Here is an 18,882-nt window from a genome sequence, read left to right as displayed (position 1 = left end):
AAAATGTAGGTTTGCCAAAATACAGCCATTTCTCCCATGGACTCTGAAACTGTGTTTATTTCGTATAAAATGGGGCAATGATGTCATCTACCGGTGGTTGGGCATCAGTAAAGTTGTTTCCAAGTTTGATATTTACTGTGGAGCATAGTCAGATTAGCCCCCATTTATCCCCGCTCTAAAAAATACAATTGACAAGTATACTTGTCAAAGGCAGTGAATGAGTTAAAGAACAGCAAGTTGTGCAAAAAATACTAAATCATTTAACAGTTGGACATTGAGAGTTGCATTTTTGCTTCAGATTGAAATTTCACCCGAAAGCAGAATATTGTGAATATTTTGTGAGTAGATATGATCGCAAATCCTGATGTGTATGGTCAATATTGAGTTAAACCAAGCCACAGACTCTACTTTGGAGCAAGAGACTCACAATTGTTGGTGGAGACATCATTAGGTGTGCTGTGTTGGTACACAAATACACGACACCTCATCACATGTGGGGTCTCGTAAAGATGTTGAAAATCATGATGTGTGTGCCAAGCTTCATAAGACTGTTTCCATTATAAAATAATGACTTATGAACAATAGTCATTTTCTTTGTGAAGACAATCTTGACACCCTTGTATTGGATCTCGTCAGATAATATGGGTTTACCTAATGTTTTACATCCGAGTCTACAGTATTTGCGTAGGTGTCTCACCACATTATCTTTGCTCAGGACTTCCAGAATGTTGTTGAGCAACTCCAGACTTTTTCTCCTCTCATCATAAGGCCCATCCATGTTGGACAACACTCTACTCAGCTCTTGCAGCATCATTGGCAGCAACACATCTCGACACTCTGGGAGACAACATATTCAGGTTTAATTGGGACATTAACTGAAATAGTTCATCTACTAAGTTTAGACAAACATATGAAGAACACAATAGGAAAGATCAAAAAGACTTTTCTGAATGTTCTTTTCAGGATAAATAATGCTTCAAAATGCAGAAACTGACACCTTGTGCTCAACCTGAGGGCACAGATAGAATACAGACCAATGAGAAATGATGCCACCACCCTGAAAAAGAAATTTAACCCTCATCCGCGAATGTATAATGGAGTGATATCAATCAAATGTCGATTGCGGTTGCATGCATGTCTGCTGCTGTCAGACACACACCCAACACATCAATCACAATAATGTTGCTGCCTTCCCCTTCGCTCCGATTAATCTAAATCTTTAGTTTGTTCATTTCTTACCTTGCCCTCCAACATACTTTATCATCACAATTAAATCCATTAAAAAGTGAGGATGTGTCTAATCGCAGACCTGTTACAGACCTCACTGACGCTTAAAAGAGGCATCAATATTGTTTGCCTGATATTTGTTGCAAATATGTGAGCCAAGACGGATTGTCATGAATTCATTTTAAAATATTCAAGTTTTACACTCACTGTCCATCATTCAAGGTTTAAAAGCATCATTTTTCAAGTTTATGAGATGAAAAGCATGGGTTTGGAATTGACAGGACATTAACTCTACTTACTTTAAAAGGACTTGAGCTAATTTTTCTTCTTACAATTTACACCAGCTGCTGAGCCACTCGACACTCTGTGTATGTAAATGAACACAGTGTCTGGTTTGGAGACGGTCCAAAGAAATGCTGCCAAATCACTAATAAACAGCATTTGAAGCTTTATGGCAGTTAAGTTAGAAAAGAGCTGGAAGCTGATCAAGTCAATTAAAGGATTAACTTGAACATTGAACACCATTGTTGTTTTAATCCGTTTTGTGAGGGGTCATGAATTCCATTTGATACCAATATACCATGATACTGCTAAGGTCGACTGTTAGCATGACGGCGATCCCACTGGGAAAGAAAAAACTTTCCTGTCTGTGTTTGATTATTATTGCACAAAATGTTCAGAGAATAACAATTTTCATGAGGCCAATGAAAGCCGGATTTTTCCAGTAAGCTCTCCATAATTATCGTAATTATGCTTTATGGACAATTATATGTATTATTTCATGATTTAATGATAAGAAAGGAAGGAAGTTATTAGTAGGTAATTACAATAAGCTCAAAATATGCAGGCAACAGGAACAATGCCTTTATGCAATGAAACCACCATATTTGGCACAATTTCAGCTCACCATTTCCTCACAGGTCTTTAATAAAGGGAATCAAAAATAAGACTCCCAATATGCCTTCAATAGATGGAATTTTTATAGTCATGAGAATGACTTGAATTGTGTACTCGATCCTGATTTATCGGCCTAAAGCACCAAAAACACAATATTTTGCAATACATAACAATATACATTGCAAAATGTTGCATTTTCTTAACTGAAATACATAAAATGCACAACATGCATAAATATGCAATAAAAAAATTTATGCATAAACTGCATATTTACTGTAGTTGGGTTTAGGAACATCATTAAAAGTCACTGAACTTCCCTTTTAGTGAACCAAAGTATATTATATCTTTATGAGGATAAGTAGTTGGATGGATGGATGGATGGATATGTAATGTTAAATTGGGAGGCAAATTGATCTCATTCCTTTCATCCTAATCTCTGCTCTGTACAACATTGAGCCACCCACACAGACCCTTTCATCCTCTGCTTGTAGACGCAGGTATAGAAACTAGATACACCCATTAAAAGCTCATCTGGGCTAATGCTTGTTAGGTTCATTATTAACGGAGCTGAGGCTGCTTGCCTCCCACCCCTTGGGAGCAAAGAGTGTGCATCACAAGATGCCCTCAACGCATTCTAGCAACAATCAAATCCAACATCAAGAACAAGGAATTATCTAGTGAGAATTCAATACTAAAGGGTGTGTTTTCTTGAAAATCCTTATTGAAAACATTTTAATTTGAAGTTCATTTTTATTTAGTTTTTTTTTTCAACACCCCAAAATCTTTAGAGAAGATTGATAAAATTTAATAAACATGTTTTCAAAAAAAAAAAAAAAAAAAAAAAAAAAAAAAAAAAAAAAAAAAAGAGGGGAAATTGAGGGGAAAAAAATGCCATAAAAATGAAAGAAACAAACAAAATATTTTTAAAAATATGAAAAAAAAATCTAAATCTATGAATATAAAAACCCATGGATAATGAACTGTGAATATGCATCGACTGGAGTTTTAAGTTGTAATACAACCATTGAGTTGCACTTACAAAGGTCTTATAATGCCCTACATTACAACGTGAGTATGCCTAATAACTTTTGGTGGATTTGGAATGATGTGCAGGACAAGCATAGACCTATATCACAATAACATTAACATTTTGAGTGAATAGATTTTGGTTAAAAAAAAAAAAAAAATGTACTAATGAGTTCTTCCACTTTATGGTGGTTTCTTGTTCAGTAAATTGGTGCCATCCTCGAATGGTAATTCTTATGCATTCATTAGAACCCTCTGCACTGGTTAAAAAAAAAATACATAATATTTATGTATTTATTTATCTCTGTATTCACTACTTCTTATTTATTCACTGATGTAAAATGTATTTACTTGTAAAAAAAAATAAATAAATAAACCTGTATTCGCACTTCAAAATGTTTGCTTTGTTCTTGTTTACTGCAAAACTGATGTTTATGTACAGCACTTTGTATACAGCAACGCCTGTTCTTAAAGCGCTTTATAAATAAAGTTGAGTTGAGTTGAGTTATTTTGTTGTTTGCTTCCATACCCTTTGCTACTTGGTTCAAATAGTCGCTCTTCAATATATTCAGTGAAAAATGAATTATTAAAAATAAAGTATATTAAGCGCACGTATTTAAGCCTTTAATCAGACTACTTTGCATGTTTTTGGAATGTGGGAGGAAGCCAGAATATGCAAACTACAGTCAGGATGGCACCAGAAATGAGTCCAACCCATAGATAAATATTTTTTTTATTTTATTTTTTTAACATGTCATTAAGGTTCTTAATAATGCAGCACACCCTTGGCTGATTGCTAGCCAATGGCAATGAATTACATTTATCTAAAAAAAATAAAAAATAAAAAATGATTACATGTTAATTAATCTGATCCGATGCCATACTGTACAGCCAATTTGATGAGCATTATTCAAGAACAGGACTATGAATCATTATTCAAAGGTGGTGAACATTAGCTGATCGATAGTATCCAGAGTAGAACAATAAAAAGGGCATGAATTATAATTTGATGGGATAAAAATGAAGGTAGTGATGCTGAAAAGGAGGCTGATTTTTTAAGTGCATCCACTCTATTCTTTCTAATCAATAAAAGTAGAGAGCAGAGTTATATTTTTTGGGAAGATTCCTCCGCTACATTTTATTAATGTGTCAAAAAAGAGAAACAAATCATCTTTTTTTTCCCATTTCTGATGGAGATAAAGGCGTTTGTGCAGCGCCGTTTGTGCAAGCGTGACAATTAATCCGTCTGCCTTCCGGTGGAGAGCGAGATGCGTCATTAATCAACTCACATGAGAATTTGTGAAATCCAGTTCCAACCGTTCCACATGTTCATCATTCGGCAAAATCAACTCAGGCCATATTTCCTAAATGAGAGAACCAGGTGAGGTCTGGGTTTAGCCGACAGGATTTGTTTACAATTTGACGCCACAGAAGCTTTTTTTTTTTTTTTTTTTTTTTTTAATTGCGTTAGGAGCCACAAACAATCAAGACTGAAAGCATAAATAAAATCTACACCAAAGTGTTAAAGTGCTGGAGGATCGAAGAATACATTTGCAAAAGTGCTCACGCTCTAGAAATATTGTGCGAGGAACATCGTGTTTCTGAAAGGGTTTGACACTGCTGGTTTTGTAGCAACAGTCCATTTTAAGTGTTACTTGTGTTTCTTTTTGTGAGATCTGACTCAAACTAATGACTCTGTCAGTCAGCATACAAAAAGCTGATTTTGACAAGACAGCGAAAGGGCCGTTTTGAGAGGGAGTGTCGCAGTTTGTCCAATCACAAGTTGACAGGGAATTGTTCTTCTTATTAAATTGTGGATGTTTCCATCAAAGGGCGACATCTCACAGCTGCGAGTATGAGATGACAAAGTCCATCTTTGACAGACTTCCTCAATGTTTTCAGTGTGGATTTCTCGAGTTATTGATAACGTAGCGGTTCAGAGAGCCTGCCTGTCGCTGCCGTGGCATCGATTCCTGCTCAATATGCTCGACACAAGCTGATGCAAGGAAAAGAAAAAAATATGGATAGATAATGGATGGATTTTTTTTATAAAAGTTCCCTTCACAATGCAACAAGAGCAGCTCGCCTTGGGCTATTTTTACTTTTCACTGCAGGTCTAAGCGCCTAATTCAGATTCAGGGCCAATCGCTTCTATTATTTGACTGTCTCTTTATCTACTTTAAAAGGTACACAGTCGATAAAATTCCGCTTATATTGATGGAGCACCTGAAATAAGCTCCCTTAAACATCCAAAATTGGCTCTAAATTGATTAATTGAGTTCATCATTTTGATTTTTAAAGGGGAAGGCAACCTTAAACATTTCTTGACAATTATATGTTATGTCACCTCGCTGGTCTAAACGTGACATTCTGGTTCATATTACATTTGTGGAACATGAAGCAAAATCCAGCCCTTTTTATCCATCTTAGGGGGCGACCATTTTGCCACTTGCCGTCGACTAGAAATGACATCACAGTTGCTCAGGTCTCGGGTAACAACCAATCACAGCTCAGCTTCAGAAAACAGGTGAGCTGTGATTGGTTGTTGCCTGAGCCCTAAGCAACATTGACGTCATCTTCGGTTGACAGCAAGTGGCAAAATGGCCGCCTTCTGATACTGACACAAACTGCTGGATTTTGCTGCTTAACTCATATTCCACTAACGCAATATTAACTAGTGGGGCTGCATAGCACTAATTACTGTCAATATTTTTTTGAGGGGAGGTTGACTTCACTTTAAGGTATATCTCCAGCCTGACACAATCAAGGATATTAATACCAAGTGTGTGCCGCTGCACATTAAAAATCCCTCTCTCATTGGCTTGCTGGAAATGTACTGTGCCCCTAGGGGCTTTTAGTCGGGTAGGATCAGCATCTACACTGGTGTGTACCTTCAAGGTCACATGATTTAAGTGACCATTTTGAAGTGATTGCTCTTTCAAGTGGAGTGCCACTTCAGCTGACCCTATACTGTACACTGGCTACCCTCAAATCGTGCCTCTTCAAATGAAACCATATTATTGTTCCAATCTACTCAGAATGACTTTCTACTGGCATCACAACACTTTGTATAGCTTTATTCCATTTTTTTGGCACTTTTCCTTTTTTCTCGGTCTTTCCGCTGTCTTAATAATAATAATCGATAATTTACATTACAACTGCAATCTCCCTAATCTTTCACCCCTCTCAAGCAGTTGAACAAGGTATCCAACTAAAAACTTCCTCACAGAGACCTCAGAAAGTCCGAGTTGGCACCAGGTAAAAGGACAAGTAAGCACGGGAAGCCCCAGGGTTCTGTGCTCAGCCCTCTCCTGTACACACATGACTGCATTTCCTTTCAGGGTGGCACTGCCATCATCAAGTTTGTTGATGACACAAAAGTCACAGGCCTGATCACCGGTGTTGAAGAGGCAGGAAAAGAGATGACTCAGGTGCTGTCTTGGTGCCATGAAAATAAACTTTTTTTTTTTTTAAATGCTCATTATCGACCCAAGACAGTGGAACCCAGGCAAGAAGTAAAAACTTTCAAACTCCTTGGTTCTTCTCCATTAGTGATGACCTTATATGGACCCACAGAGACTTTAATTCTTACTAAGGTGAGATAATTCGGAATAACCCCAAACTTCTCAGCAAAAATTGAGAGCATCCAGCACAGGAAGGCTTTCCAAACGTCATTAAACTGCCGAGCACATCTGTGGAGTAGCATTCACACCACTACATCACATTTATGACAGTTACGGCACAAAGATGGCACAGAGCATTATCAGAAGTTGAACACACCACAACACACACTTTTCACAGTTCTTCCATTTGGCAGATGCTGCAGGGGCATCACAGGCAGAACAACAAGACTAAAAGAAAAAAAAAAAAATCTACCCACAGGCTCTCTTCAATGAATGACATACAATCTAGAGCTGTCAGCACTGAATGCCAATATCTTTCTACATCATAAAAATGTGCACTATAACATTATATAGAACTATTAATAGAATATCTTTTTATGTAATGTTATATTGTGACACTGTATTTATGTGCAATTCTAATTCAAAACAAGTCAATACAATAAAAAAATAATAAAAAAAATATATATATATATATATATATATATATATATATATATATATATATATATATACACACAGTTAAAAAAGACATTCTATTAATAGTTAATAGAGGAGAGTTCAGCATTATTTGATGTTATTTTTTTTCCTTCCTTAATGCTAGCCTTACAACCATTAACAATTACATAAATGTGTCTTCTTCATCCAATGTGGATGTTATGTGTTATGGCAACAGAGTGCTTCGAGCTTACACAAACAAGAAACACAAACAAGTGGATCTTTCAAGGAGCATGAGTGTTTAGTGCGGAGCCATCGCACTGTATGCTGATGATTAAATGTCTTTCTCTGCAAAGTTTCCATCTGTCTCTGTCAGGGTGGGTGTTGCGCCCTAATATTTCACTTCTCTGGCTTGGCTATCCACTCTCACTTTATTTAAGCAGCACCTGCACTATAAACTTTTTGGTTTATCGTTTTTGATTGCTTCTTCTGTTTTGTCACAGTAGAATCCAGTATGTGGACACACAAAATGATTTAATGGCGTTGTATGGTCACAGAATAAGCACAAAACCGACTTGCAGTGTGTGAATAAATGTTCTTCAGAGATCTGGGCATTTGTGGCATAGAAGCTATATCGTATATGACTTTTTTCTTAATTAGAATTCAGATGCTGATATCTTACAGAGCAAATGCCAGACAGACAATTATTTTTAATGTTACTGGAAGAAGGAGAAATACTTTTTGCCTCGCCGACTAAAATCCAGTTTGTATGATTTATTGCGGTCACGGACACATGGTTCAAGTGCATTTGAATCCGCTTTTGCTAGTCAAAGTGTGTGGGCAGAAGTTGAGGCACAAAGGGGCTCTTACTTAATCACAGAAGTGTTTGGGGAATTACATAAATCGAAGCCATCAGAGTGTGTCTGAAAGTAACTTGTGTATAAGCGAACACAGTTTGTATTTGCCCCGAGTGGAGCTGAGGGAGAGATGGCGGATTGATGCACTTACTGCAGCAGTGCACTGCAACAAGGATTGCATACAGAAAGCTGGCATTAGTCTCACGTCATCTGCCAGCAGAATGCTGTCTGGCAGAACGAGCAGCATTTATACTCGCATTTATTTTAGCCGGGGGGGCTGCTATGTGTCTCTCAACCATGTCAGCGCCTAATCCTCTCAGCCATTAACATCCTTATTTGACTGTGTACACCAGAGCACATTCCCTCACCAGCAACTGCACAAGCTAATAAGATGTAGAACGAGAAGGGCATCAAAACTCTGCTTTTACTTATAATGTTCAAAGTGGACTACATTGTCTAACATAAGTGTGACCAGACGTGCCATTTTGACTGGGACAGTGATGGTTTTGACCCTTGGGTCCCATTGCCCGGCGGATTTCACCAACCCCATTGTTAGTTCTGATATTATGCAAGTCCCGTCTCAGCGTATCTTTTTTTTTTTTTTGGCCACATACTTTATATGTCAATCACACAGTTGTCATAGCGATTCATACGATTAACTAATTAAAAGGGAATTATGATGAATATTAAATTCCTTCCCATTCACATTCTCATTCTCATTTTCGTTCTCAATTAGGGGAAATTTAGTTCTCTGCTGTTCTCTACTTTTCTGCTGGCATGTTTCCAATGTGGGACCGGCACAAGGTAAACTACAGCTTCTAATGGCTGCTGGAACCTAGCAACAAAATTGCACGAGAATGATGAGTGCATTGCTTTGTTTAGTGCCGTTGAACTGTCAACCAAGATAGCATTTACCATTAGTTAAAGTAATAAAAGTCAATAAAAAACGACTTGGCACAGTTTACTCTATGGTGTGCCTCCCATTGAAGCATCAAAACAGCATGTCTGTGCCATTAATTTCAGCAAAAAAAACAAACTGAAATGCTCATAAGCCTTTTTATTTAGTTAATAAAGGAAATAAGCCCTCAGTCATCAAAAGAAATACTCAGTGGTGCACTAGTAAGTTATGGTAGCATGCTAGCCTTGGTTTGCCATTCCGTGCAGTTTTAATCATGTAACATTTTCTTTTCGATTTACACTTCACACATTCAACTTTTGATAATAGCCATGGCTAAAATCATTATTAAAGGCATTTACTCTTTTTTTAGAGTATTTTTTTTTTAACTGTTTCATAGTTTGAGCCTTAAAAGGTTGCATAGAATAGTGCAGCTGCTAGCTAACAAAACCATGGACAAACAAACTTTTTTTCTTTTTCTTCTGTTAGAAAAAGTTATATTTTATTTCTGCCATTTTATGTAAACATTCTACTCTCATAGGTATTAGAAATGTAAAGGTCTCGTAACATTTATTGTCAACGATCGAGGTCATTCAAGTACATATAGCTAATATAACACCAGTCAAGAGTTTCCCTCTTTTTTGTTTTTGAGACACAATGGAACCCTTCTTCCCCAAACAAACACGCAAAATCCAAATAGTGTATTGCTCACTGTTATTGTATTTTTTTCTCAATTGTCCAGGTATACCCAATGTTGTGGCCAAAAGTTGTACTATTCCAAACTAGGAGTTCGATCTGACGGGCCTATTAAAAAATAAATAGGTGCATTTCCAAGAGCGCAGCTCAATTTTCTATCATATTATTGAGCTTATGCTGTAAGCACAGTAGCAATTATAAAAGGTGGCGCTCCAGACGGAGTCTCATTATTTCCCGCTATCTATTTGCTTGGAATTAATGACACCGCTGATAAATACTGTATGTATTCCATTTTTCATAACAATGTCGCTAAGTTCCTCCTAATGTTTGACGACAAAACCTTCATTAGTGCTAAGCCATATATGATGCTGATTTATAAAGAACCCGTGCCATTATCCCTTTTGCATTCCCAGAAAGGTTGATAATTTAGCTGAAAATACTTGTAGAGGAAAGCAACATGCCATATGAACATTGCATTCAAATAAATTTGCAATCTAACAATTCTTGCTATTTGTGTTCCTGGTGTTCATCATGCCAATACAATGCATTCTTACTTCTGAGTTCACCATAGACACACTGATGGTAAAAATAAAATTCAACTTGATATGCTGTAGTCTTTTCCTCGACAGTTTCATTCTCAAACTGTAAAGGAGAAAGACAACTTTATTGAAATTGAAACTATCATGCTGTTAACCAGTAAAACAATAACATAAAAATCTAAAATATGACCAATAAGTCATCCTCAGGCATACACACTTTAATGGACACAATTTCTATTCATAATTCTCCGTCGGGTAGGCATACTATTTTACTGGACGTTTGTGGGCCTTGACAGAAGCCAAGTGTGACATCAACTTTATACAACACAAGCAATATTAAAGTAGTCTTACTTAACAGTAAACGGCTATTTTATTGATTTTTATGCCTAGGACAACACAAGCTGCACAAAAGATGATGGCTAACAAATAAGCAAAATGGGCATAAAATAATTATAAATCGGTGCGTTAAAAACTTGTGTAAATGAAACTGATGTGACTATGTCATAGGGTTAATTTTTAAACCACATACAAAGGCCTTCCGTCACATTCCGCTTGGTGATTTGGTGATTCGCATTGACATCCAAAGTTCTCTGATGTGGAAAAGCACACACAATGTCATTAAATCTGGACCTTAATGTCAATAATGCAGATTGGTGGGACAAGAGAGTGCCCACTCGGTGCTGATTAAATCCAGACAATAATGAGGTAACGGCACATCACACATCCATATTCATTAAGCACTCACATGAATCTGTTCAGCATTCTCAACAAGAAATATAGAGACGGCGGCGTGAGCATGTCAACAAGTGATGCAGGCAATGTAAGCAATTTGGATAATGAGACTGCTTCTGTTGAGAAGAAGGAATATGAATTATTATTTCTCCTGTATATGAGAGCAGTGCATTATTTCTCATTTTAAGGTTATTTTCTTGTCACAATATAGTGATACCAAGAGCAGTAGATTAGAATGCATTGGGATCAACTGCAGGCTTCAATTGCTGCAGCAATCTGGATTAGACCCGTTTTTTGAATAACAGTGGTAAACAAACTCTCAGAATTTTTCCTCTGAGGATTCCCTCCTCATTCTCATTATCGGTTTCTCCCCTTTTATCAGTCCCATTGGTCCAATATTACAAATTATACTTTGTCAAAAAATAAACAAATAAATAAATAAAGGAGCCAAATAGCACCGTGAATGTAACTTTATTTCAAGACCAAACATCATGTTGGACATGTGCTATGCACCATGTGTAAATGCAGATTGTGTCTGGAAACGTTTGTGTATGTCACAAGCAATTCTACAGCCTGCAGGTGAACCTCACAGGTGCATGTGCATGGGAAACTAGTTTATTATTATTATTATTATTATTATTATTATTATTATTATGCTAAACACACCAGTGACGCATTCACCTTCCTCTAATTTGCTGCAAATCTGAGGGAACATGTCTGTGTTTTTTTTTTTTTTTTTAATCAACTGGTAAATAATACATTTCATGCATACTCACAGGCATTAATTCACTTCATTTGTTAGTGGATGACTACCTTTCTGACAGTGTTGCCTGAAAGGATTCTGTGACTGGCCTAAAGGCTAATTTGCTAGTCCAATGACTGCAAATTGCTGCTTCAGTTTAACCTTGTTTGATCCTCATGTTTTTCCCCCCCTTCGTTTGATCGAACAGTTACAATTCCAACGTATGGACTTTTGCAATTTGAAAGTGATTATTATGATTATGATTATTAATATTATTATTACTATTATATACAGTCCTCACATTGAATCTTGGATTGTGAAAGTAGTCATAATGCTGTGATTTGGTGGTGAACACCAAATGTGATTCAGTGCAGTCATACACCACTGCAAACTGCAAACAATATCTCTGTCAAAGCAGGAATCGTAAAGTGGCTTTTGTATTGGTTATCGTTTGATTGTGCGGGTGAAGCCCATGTTGCTGCTGGTGAGTTTTATTTTGCATAATAATGGAACTGTTACGGTGAGTATCATACACAGACACTCGATCATGGAGCCTCTCCAATACACTGTCAGTGTTTTGACATTTTTCCCTGGTGATGCAGCTTGGCAGGCCAGCTCAGACAGGCAGGTGGAGCTATGAAATATGTACCTGCAGTACAGTGATAGGACACCGGGGGCCATTAATGACTATGAATATATAATTTAGCTCTGCTGCATATTTCAGCCTCCCGGGTGATAGCGATCCTTGCATACAAGCCGTCTGATTATCATTCCAATGCTAAAATCCATCTCAATTACACCCTACGTCATGCCTTATTTGGAAATGCATGAACAAATTAATACATAAGTAGTCATGCAAGCATGGAATGGGAAGAAGAGAGCAGCTGACCTATTGCATACAGGTTTGGATAACCACTAAATGCTATATAAATTGGTTAGCAAATTGTTGGTCAACGCTGTGAGTCCACAGTTAGCTCTACTGCCAATTTGTTAGCTCATTAATGAGCTTCCTTTAATTTTAAAACAGGGCTTCCTTATTATATTGTAGACGGTAGATGCCGTTTCTCAATTAATCAGCAGCTAGATCGTCTCACCTCTAATGAACACCTCATTTCTCAAAACCGGGTGATGCAACCAGGTGGCTGTAATGAACTTTACTATAGCAATGGTTCCAACTTCCACCAAGTCGTGTAGTGCAGACTGAGATATGCACAATAGTTACGTAAAAATAAATATTGTGATGCCTTAGCAGCAGGTGCATCTTCTTTGCGTATTATTAAAAGGAGCCATAAAATAAACAATATAAAAGCATACAGTAATAACATAATTAAATATAATGTAATAAAAAAACCACCAGAGGGCGGTATAACACAGATATATGATGAAGAAGAGTTTCACAACTAAGTCAGAAAGATGCATTAATAGGTCTCTTTTTTTTAAACAAACGGTGTATAAATGTGAAAGGGCATCATGCTGACCCCCCCCCCCCCCCCCCCAGTAATTTCAGTCTTTATTTTGCCTGCATACATTTATGGTTTAAATCTATATATATTTGTGTACTATCACACTGCCCTATAAAAATCATCAAATGATCTGATTGCCACTATGAAATTCAAATCTTTGTTGTTGTAAGCGTTAAGGGACCAAAAAAATATCGGTTGGGCCCTGTTAAATTGTTCACCATCTGCTGCCTGTTGTGAAGCTAGCTGCCACCATCTAGGAAACGTAATTGTTTGCTCAAAACTTATGACAACAAAAATCGTCCGAGCGATGGTTCATATTTCGTAGAACTCAAAGTGTCTCTGAAGAAACGTGTAGAAATGCACTTAGCCTACTTCAAATTAATGTGAGTGGACACATCTTGTTAAACTGTTGTAAGTCATTTCTAACTTTTCACCAGCACTTTAGAAAGCATGCAAAACGTCATCTCTATCTAACAACATATGAAAATGGACGGTTGTATTTGCTAAATAAATAGTGGTTTGAAGCCATCAAAAAGTTTCTTTTTTTTTTTTTTTGAGCATATCTGTCATTTTGTCCCAACATACAACTGTGCTCACATCCATTAATCAGTCTGCTATCCCCTGCCTTGCTTCTACAAGCAGCTGTTGCCTCTTCCTCATTCTCCTACCATCCGTCTTTGTCATCCCCTCACTTATCCCTGCGCCTTCCTCTGTGTTTACCAATCATCATGTCACCGCTCCTTTTGCTGCTCAAATTATTTGGACAAAGGTTATAGCTTTCCTATTTTTCAACCGTTTTCCCTGTTCACTCTTGACTCACGAGGTCTTATCGTCTTCACCTCCGTCTAACCAACTCCTTTGAACACTTGAGGAGTTCATCTTCAAGTATTTGGTAAAAAAAATGAGTTCATTCCAGGACTAATTTCAGTTCTTGTATTGCACAAACAGAGGAGTTAGTGTGGCAAAATGGATCCATTTGGGTCGATGCCATGTCCTCACTTCCTTCACACTCTTTCATAATCCTGCTCTTTACCTTTCATCCGCACCTCGCTCGCACCCGCCCCACCTCTCCCCTCTCCAGGTGACAGAGTGTGAGGGCGCTGACAGCTTGCCCAAGAGGACAGCCTGTCGTCTCGACCCCGGGGGAATCAATCATCCGAGTCGGGATCGATACAAAGGGGCCGAAAACGCGACCGGCTATACGAACTTGGCTGGCGGTTGACTGATGGGTGGAATCGCAAGCTTGTGCACGAGAATAGGCATTCAACACACACACACACACAAGCCTATGCAAAATGTCACGTTAAACTCCAGGATCAGTGCCACAAGTCTTAGTTGACTGAGTCACTCCTTTTAACCCAGTTTAGCCTTGCACAATCGACTCTAAATTCTTACTGTCCTCTTCCGCTGCCAGGGCCTCATTACGTGCACACTCATCACGTCAGCATTAAAGCAGCACATTAGCTGTCACAATGCAGTCTTCAGCAGACAAACCAACACTTATCAGCCCACTGGGTCCAAATTAGTCGGCTATAATGGGGCTGTACGAGGCAAGGGTGGCTGAACTCTGCTTGATCACTCATGTGTTTTGCACTTTTAAAAAGGTACTTGAGCTGTCACACCATATCCGGTGAATTATTCAAATGTGGAGGTAGCGCGGTGTGAAAAGTGTCACAAATATATCAAACTAAAGTGCTCTGGAAACACTTCCTGTCTTGTTTGCCTTAAACGTTAATACATTTTCTTCTCCTTTGGCACGACAACATTAATATGCAACGATTGCAACTACTGAGACATGACTGATGTCCTCATTTTTTTCTTGCTATAGACTTTCTGACATTCTCTGTCTGGGTGCAGAACGTGTCAAATTAAAGGACAAAGCCTAACTAGAACACGGATATGGTTTAATGCTCTTTATGACTTGTACCATTTTGAATATGGATGGAGAATTTCAAGTTAAATTCATCTTTTTAGAATCAGATTTCATCATGCTCACGGGGCTTCTTTGAGTGGTCAGATATTCAGCCACCATTTCTTTTTCCATACTTTACTATAATTTCCTATCTAAAAGTAACATGATTTACTATTTTTTCCTTTCTCGTAAAAGAAGGAAAGATCATGAAAAATCATGCATAAATAGATTTTCGCATAAAAAAATAAATTTTAGTTAAAGAGATGTTTTATATTTTGGTTTAGTGACTAGATGCATAAACAGTATTTGTCATTTCCCAATATTGTGATTTCCATAGTGTGACAGAGCACACGTAAGTATATAATACTGTATCTTTGTTCATCGAACAGAACTAAATCATAAATAAACTTCTATTATAAGGCATAAGGGATATCATTGATATGTGAATTCACTTTTTGTGATGTTTTTATTTGCTGGTGTTCTGTGAAATTATTACAACTTAAAATATGTGCCATGACTCAATAAAAGTTAGTAATCACTTTGTGGTCTACTAGATAGAGTCACCATTTGGCAATACGTCGATCCAGAACGTTTTCGTAGATTGTGGTGGAAGAAAAAGAACATTGCCTAACAGTATTGGCATTAAGAACTGAGTGAGCTGTATAAAAAAATAAAACCTTTAGTGCAAAGAACACTCTGACTGGTCGTAAAGAGCAGCATGAACAGCTGTCTGCCTGATCCTGTTGCTGGGCACAAATTATCATTACACACATAACGGAATGTTCAATAGGATATAAACAATAAGTTAGAATCACCGAAGGAGGATTTGCCAATGGTCTGCTAGTGTGCTTAGGTACTTTTATTTATTTATTTATTTTTTTTATTTAACACAATCAGAGTGCTGTCTTCAAGTGGAGTAAAGAAACATGCAAACCTGGTCGCTGGAAAAGTTGACTGCCGACAATTTCAGTCATAGAGGCCAGTTTCTGTTTCTGGAGTTTCTCAGGTCGAATGCAGGAATAAAAATCATGCAACAACTGACTGTAGGAAGGAAGGAAGGAAGAAAAAAATGCTTTAATCATGCTTGAGAGAAAGACTGCAGACAAAACATGAGCTGGTATGACCCTCACCCTTTCATATCGTTCAAAATTCACAAAGGTTATTTCCATATAGAGAATTAATCACTGAAATTTGAAGATCAGTTGATAATTGGGAGCCCTCCTGATCTGACCTACCACTTGTAAAGTTTTAATTTAAAAGTTATCAGTGTAGGATATTAAAACTTGGAAGTTTGGAGAAAATTAGTACAGAAACGTGCTCTTCTCAAGAAACAGCCATTCATCCATTTTCACTCACAATCACACCAAAATGTAAATTGTACGCTTCAATTAACCTTACGGAAAGTCCAAACATCCAAGAGTCAAACCCTGAACCTCAAAGTGTGCGACTCACTAGGCCACCATGATTCCCATCTCAAGAAACAAATGCAGGTCAAGTAAGTTATGATTTTGTCTCCTCTGTATGTTAATCTGTTTCATTCATATTTTTTGGTTTCTCTTTTGTTACTTCCTAATGGGTCGTATGAAAATATTGAAGATAAATGATGACAAGCCTTGAATCTAATCTGTTTTGTCGGGAAGTACCAATGTAATCAAAACAGTTTATGTTGCATTTCTTATTTGTAGATTTTCATCAACACATTTGCCAACACAGGTTTGTCTTGGTGCCATTAGCATCTTGCAAAGTTGGGAATTTGCAAGGATGACAATGGAAAACCATCATATCTCAGTAAGATATTAGCATACATTTAAAAACATGAATTCTCAAGCTTAGCATGCAGCCACTACGTGCGGCACAGGCATGCTCGGCTGTTTACGCCCCCACGAAAACAAATGAGCTCCAACTTTAATGAGGACAACATTTTAAGTCACGCGTCTCCCGGATTCAATCTTAAAACAATTAAATGGGGCGCTCACAAGCCCTTAAGGAACACTGCAGACCTGAACGTCAATGTGTCGAAACATCTTGCAAAACAAGCATATCAACTCAACTCAACTTTATTATTTATATCTACATTATATATATCTATATATATCTATATATCTATATATATCTATATATCTATATATCTATATATCTATATATATATATCTATATATATATATATATATATCTATATATATATATATATCTATCTATATATATCTATATATATCTATATATATCTATATATATATATATATATATATATTAGGGGTGTTAAAAAAATCGATACTACATCGCGCGATTCTCGAATCGATTCATTAATCGGCAGAATCTAATTTTTTATTTTTTATTTTTTGGAAGAATGTTATATGAACGGAACATTAAGCCTTAATATTTTATTTTAATGCTGTTCAAACATGAAACAGATTACAACCTCTATAAGACTGAAATTTCAGATAAATAAATAATACATTTTCATATAAATCTTACACTCTACAAGCTTACTGATTAGTATTTTCTAAATTTGAATGAAAAAAATCGCAACAATCGACTTATAAATTCGTATCGGGATTAATCGGTATCGAATCGAATCGTGACCTGTGAATCGTGATACGAATCAAATCGTCAGGTACTAGGCAATTCACACCCCTAATATATATATATATATATATATATATATATATATATATATATATATATATAAATATATATATATTCACCTTTACTGAAAATGAATATCGGCTTGAAATATTGGTTATCGGCCTCCTTAACTGCCAGTATTAATAATCGGCATCGGTCTATCTTTAATATGAATTCACATGTGTAACGGAACGTATGGTGTTCCACATGGTTCAATTCTGGGGCCTCTGCTGTTTTCATTGTATCTGATGCCACAGGGTTACCTCTTAAGAAAAGAACCGTGGTTGTCTTAAAGTGCTCTGTAATATAGAGTTGAGTTTAGTGACGGGCGTCAGCGTGCAATTTCAAATATGCATAACAAAGACCTTCTGTGGCAAACGCACGGGCTCGCTATAGATTTATCAGGCCCACTAATCATCTGAGATTAAACTAATTAAAACTGCAGAATGTCACTCTTTGCTCTATAGATAAGCAAAGGGCAACGAGTGCATACAAAATGCACGCATCACTCTGTGGATCACACCAGACAAGCTGACAGGATTACGGGGATGTAAAGTGTGAGTAAGTATATAAGAGATGAGACCAAGCTTTGAGGTCCGCTTCATGCATTGCGATTGGAATTCATACTGCTTGCCTGCCCGAGGCGACGCTGACCCGGGATACTTGGGTAGTTTCTCGCAAGTTTACCTGGCTCCGTTGTGCACCAAACTATATGTTGAAGTGCAGAAAAAAATAAAATAAAATATTAATGTGATGAATGTGAGGGGGAAAAAGTGATATTTTGTGACATTGATCCTAACTTTCTGTATTTGTGCACATTGGAAACTGTGTTGACATGAAACAAGAATGCTGAACTGGCAGGTGTGCGAATACACAAGCAATATTTGCACAAAACCTCACCAACAGATGAGGGGAGCCATTATGGTGATGAGGATGTTGTGATTGAAAGTGGAAGGACAATAACTTGCCACTTTAATGTCATATTTATGTCAAATAAGAAGGTCATGCCAAGACAATGGATTCATGTTTGCCCCTGGGGCTTCGAGAGCAGCTTCTTAAAGTGTGATGTGCGCACTAATGCTGGTCTGCGAGCAACCCCTAGTGGTCCATGACTATACTGATAAAATATGACTTATTTTAAATGAATCATATCCATCCATTTTCTTTATCGATGATTTTCTTCAGGGCCGAAACAGATTATTATTAGTCAAGG

At 37.2% G+C, this 18,882-nt stretch overlaps 1 protein-coding gene across 1 annotated transcript in view; it reads right to left on the bottom strand.

Moving 5' to 3' along the window:
• Positions 1-18,882, bottom strand: part of dock2 (dedicator of cytokinesis 2) — a 101,190-nt gene that overhangs the window by 57,381 nt on the left and 24,927 nt on the right. Inside the window, exons 24-25 of the mRNA XM_077531482.1 lie at positions 15,979-16,085; positions 698-837 (exon numbers count right to left, since the gene is read on the bottom strand). Of these exons, the coding sequence (XP_077387608.1) occupies positions 698-837; positions 15,979-16,085 (247 nt within the window). The remainder of the gene's footprint in view (positions 1-697; positions 838-15,978; positions 16,086-18,882) is intronic.

The sequence above is a fragment of the Festucalex cinctus genome, chromosome 9 (assembly GCF_051991245.1).
Source record: "Festucalex cinctus isolate MCC-2025b chromosome 9, RoL_Fcin_1.0, whole genome shotgun sequence".
Lineage (NCBI taxonomy): Eukaryota > Metazoa > Chordata > Actinopteri > Syngnathiformes > Syngnathidae > Festucalex > Festucalex cinctus.
This window is presented reverse-complemented; position numbering and strand designations above follow the sequence as displayed.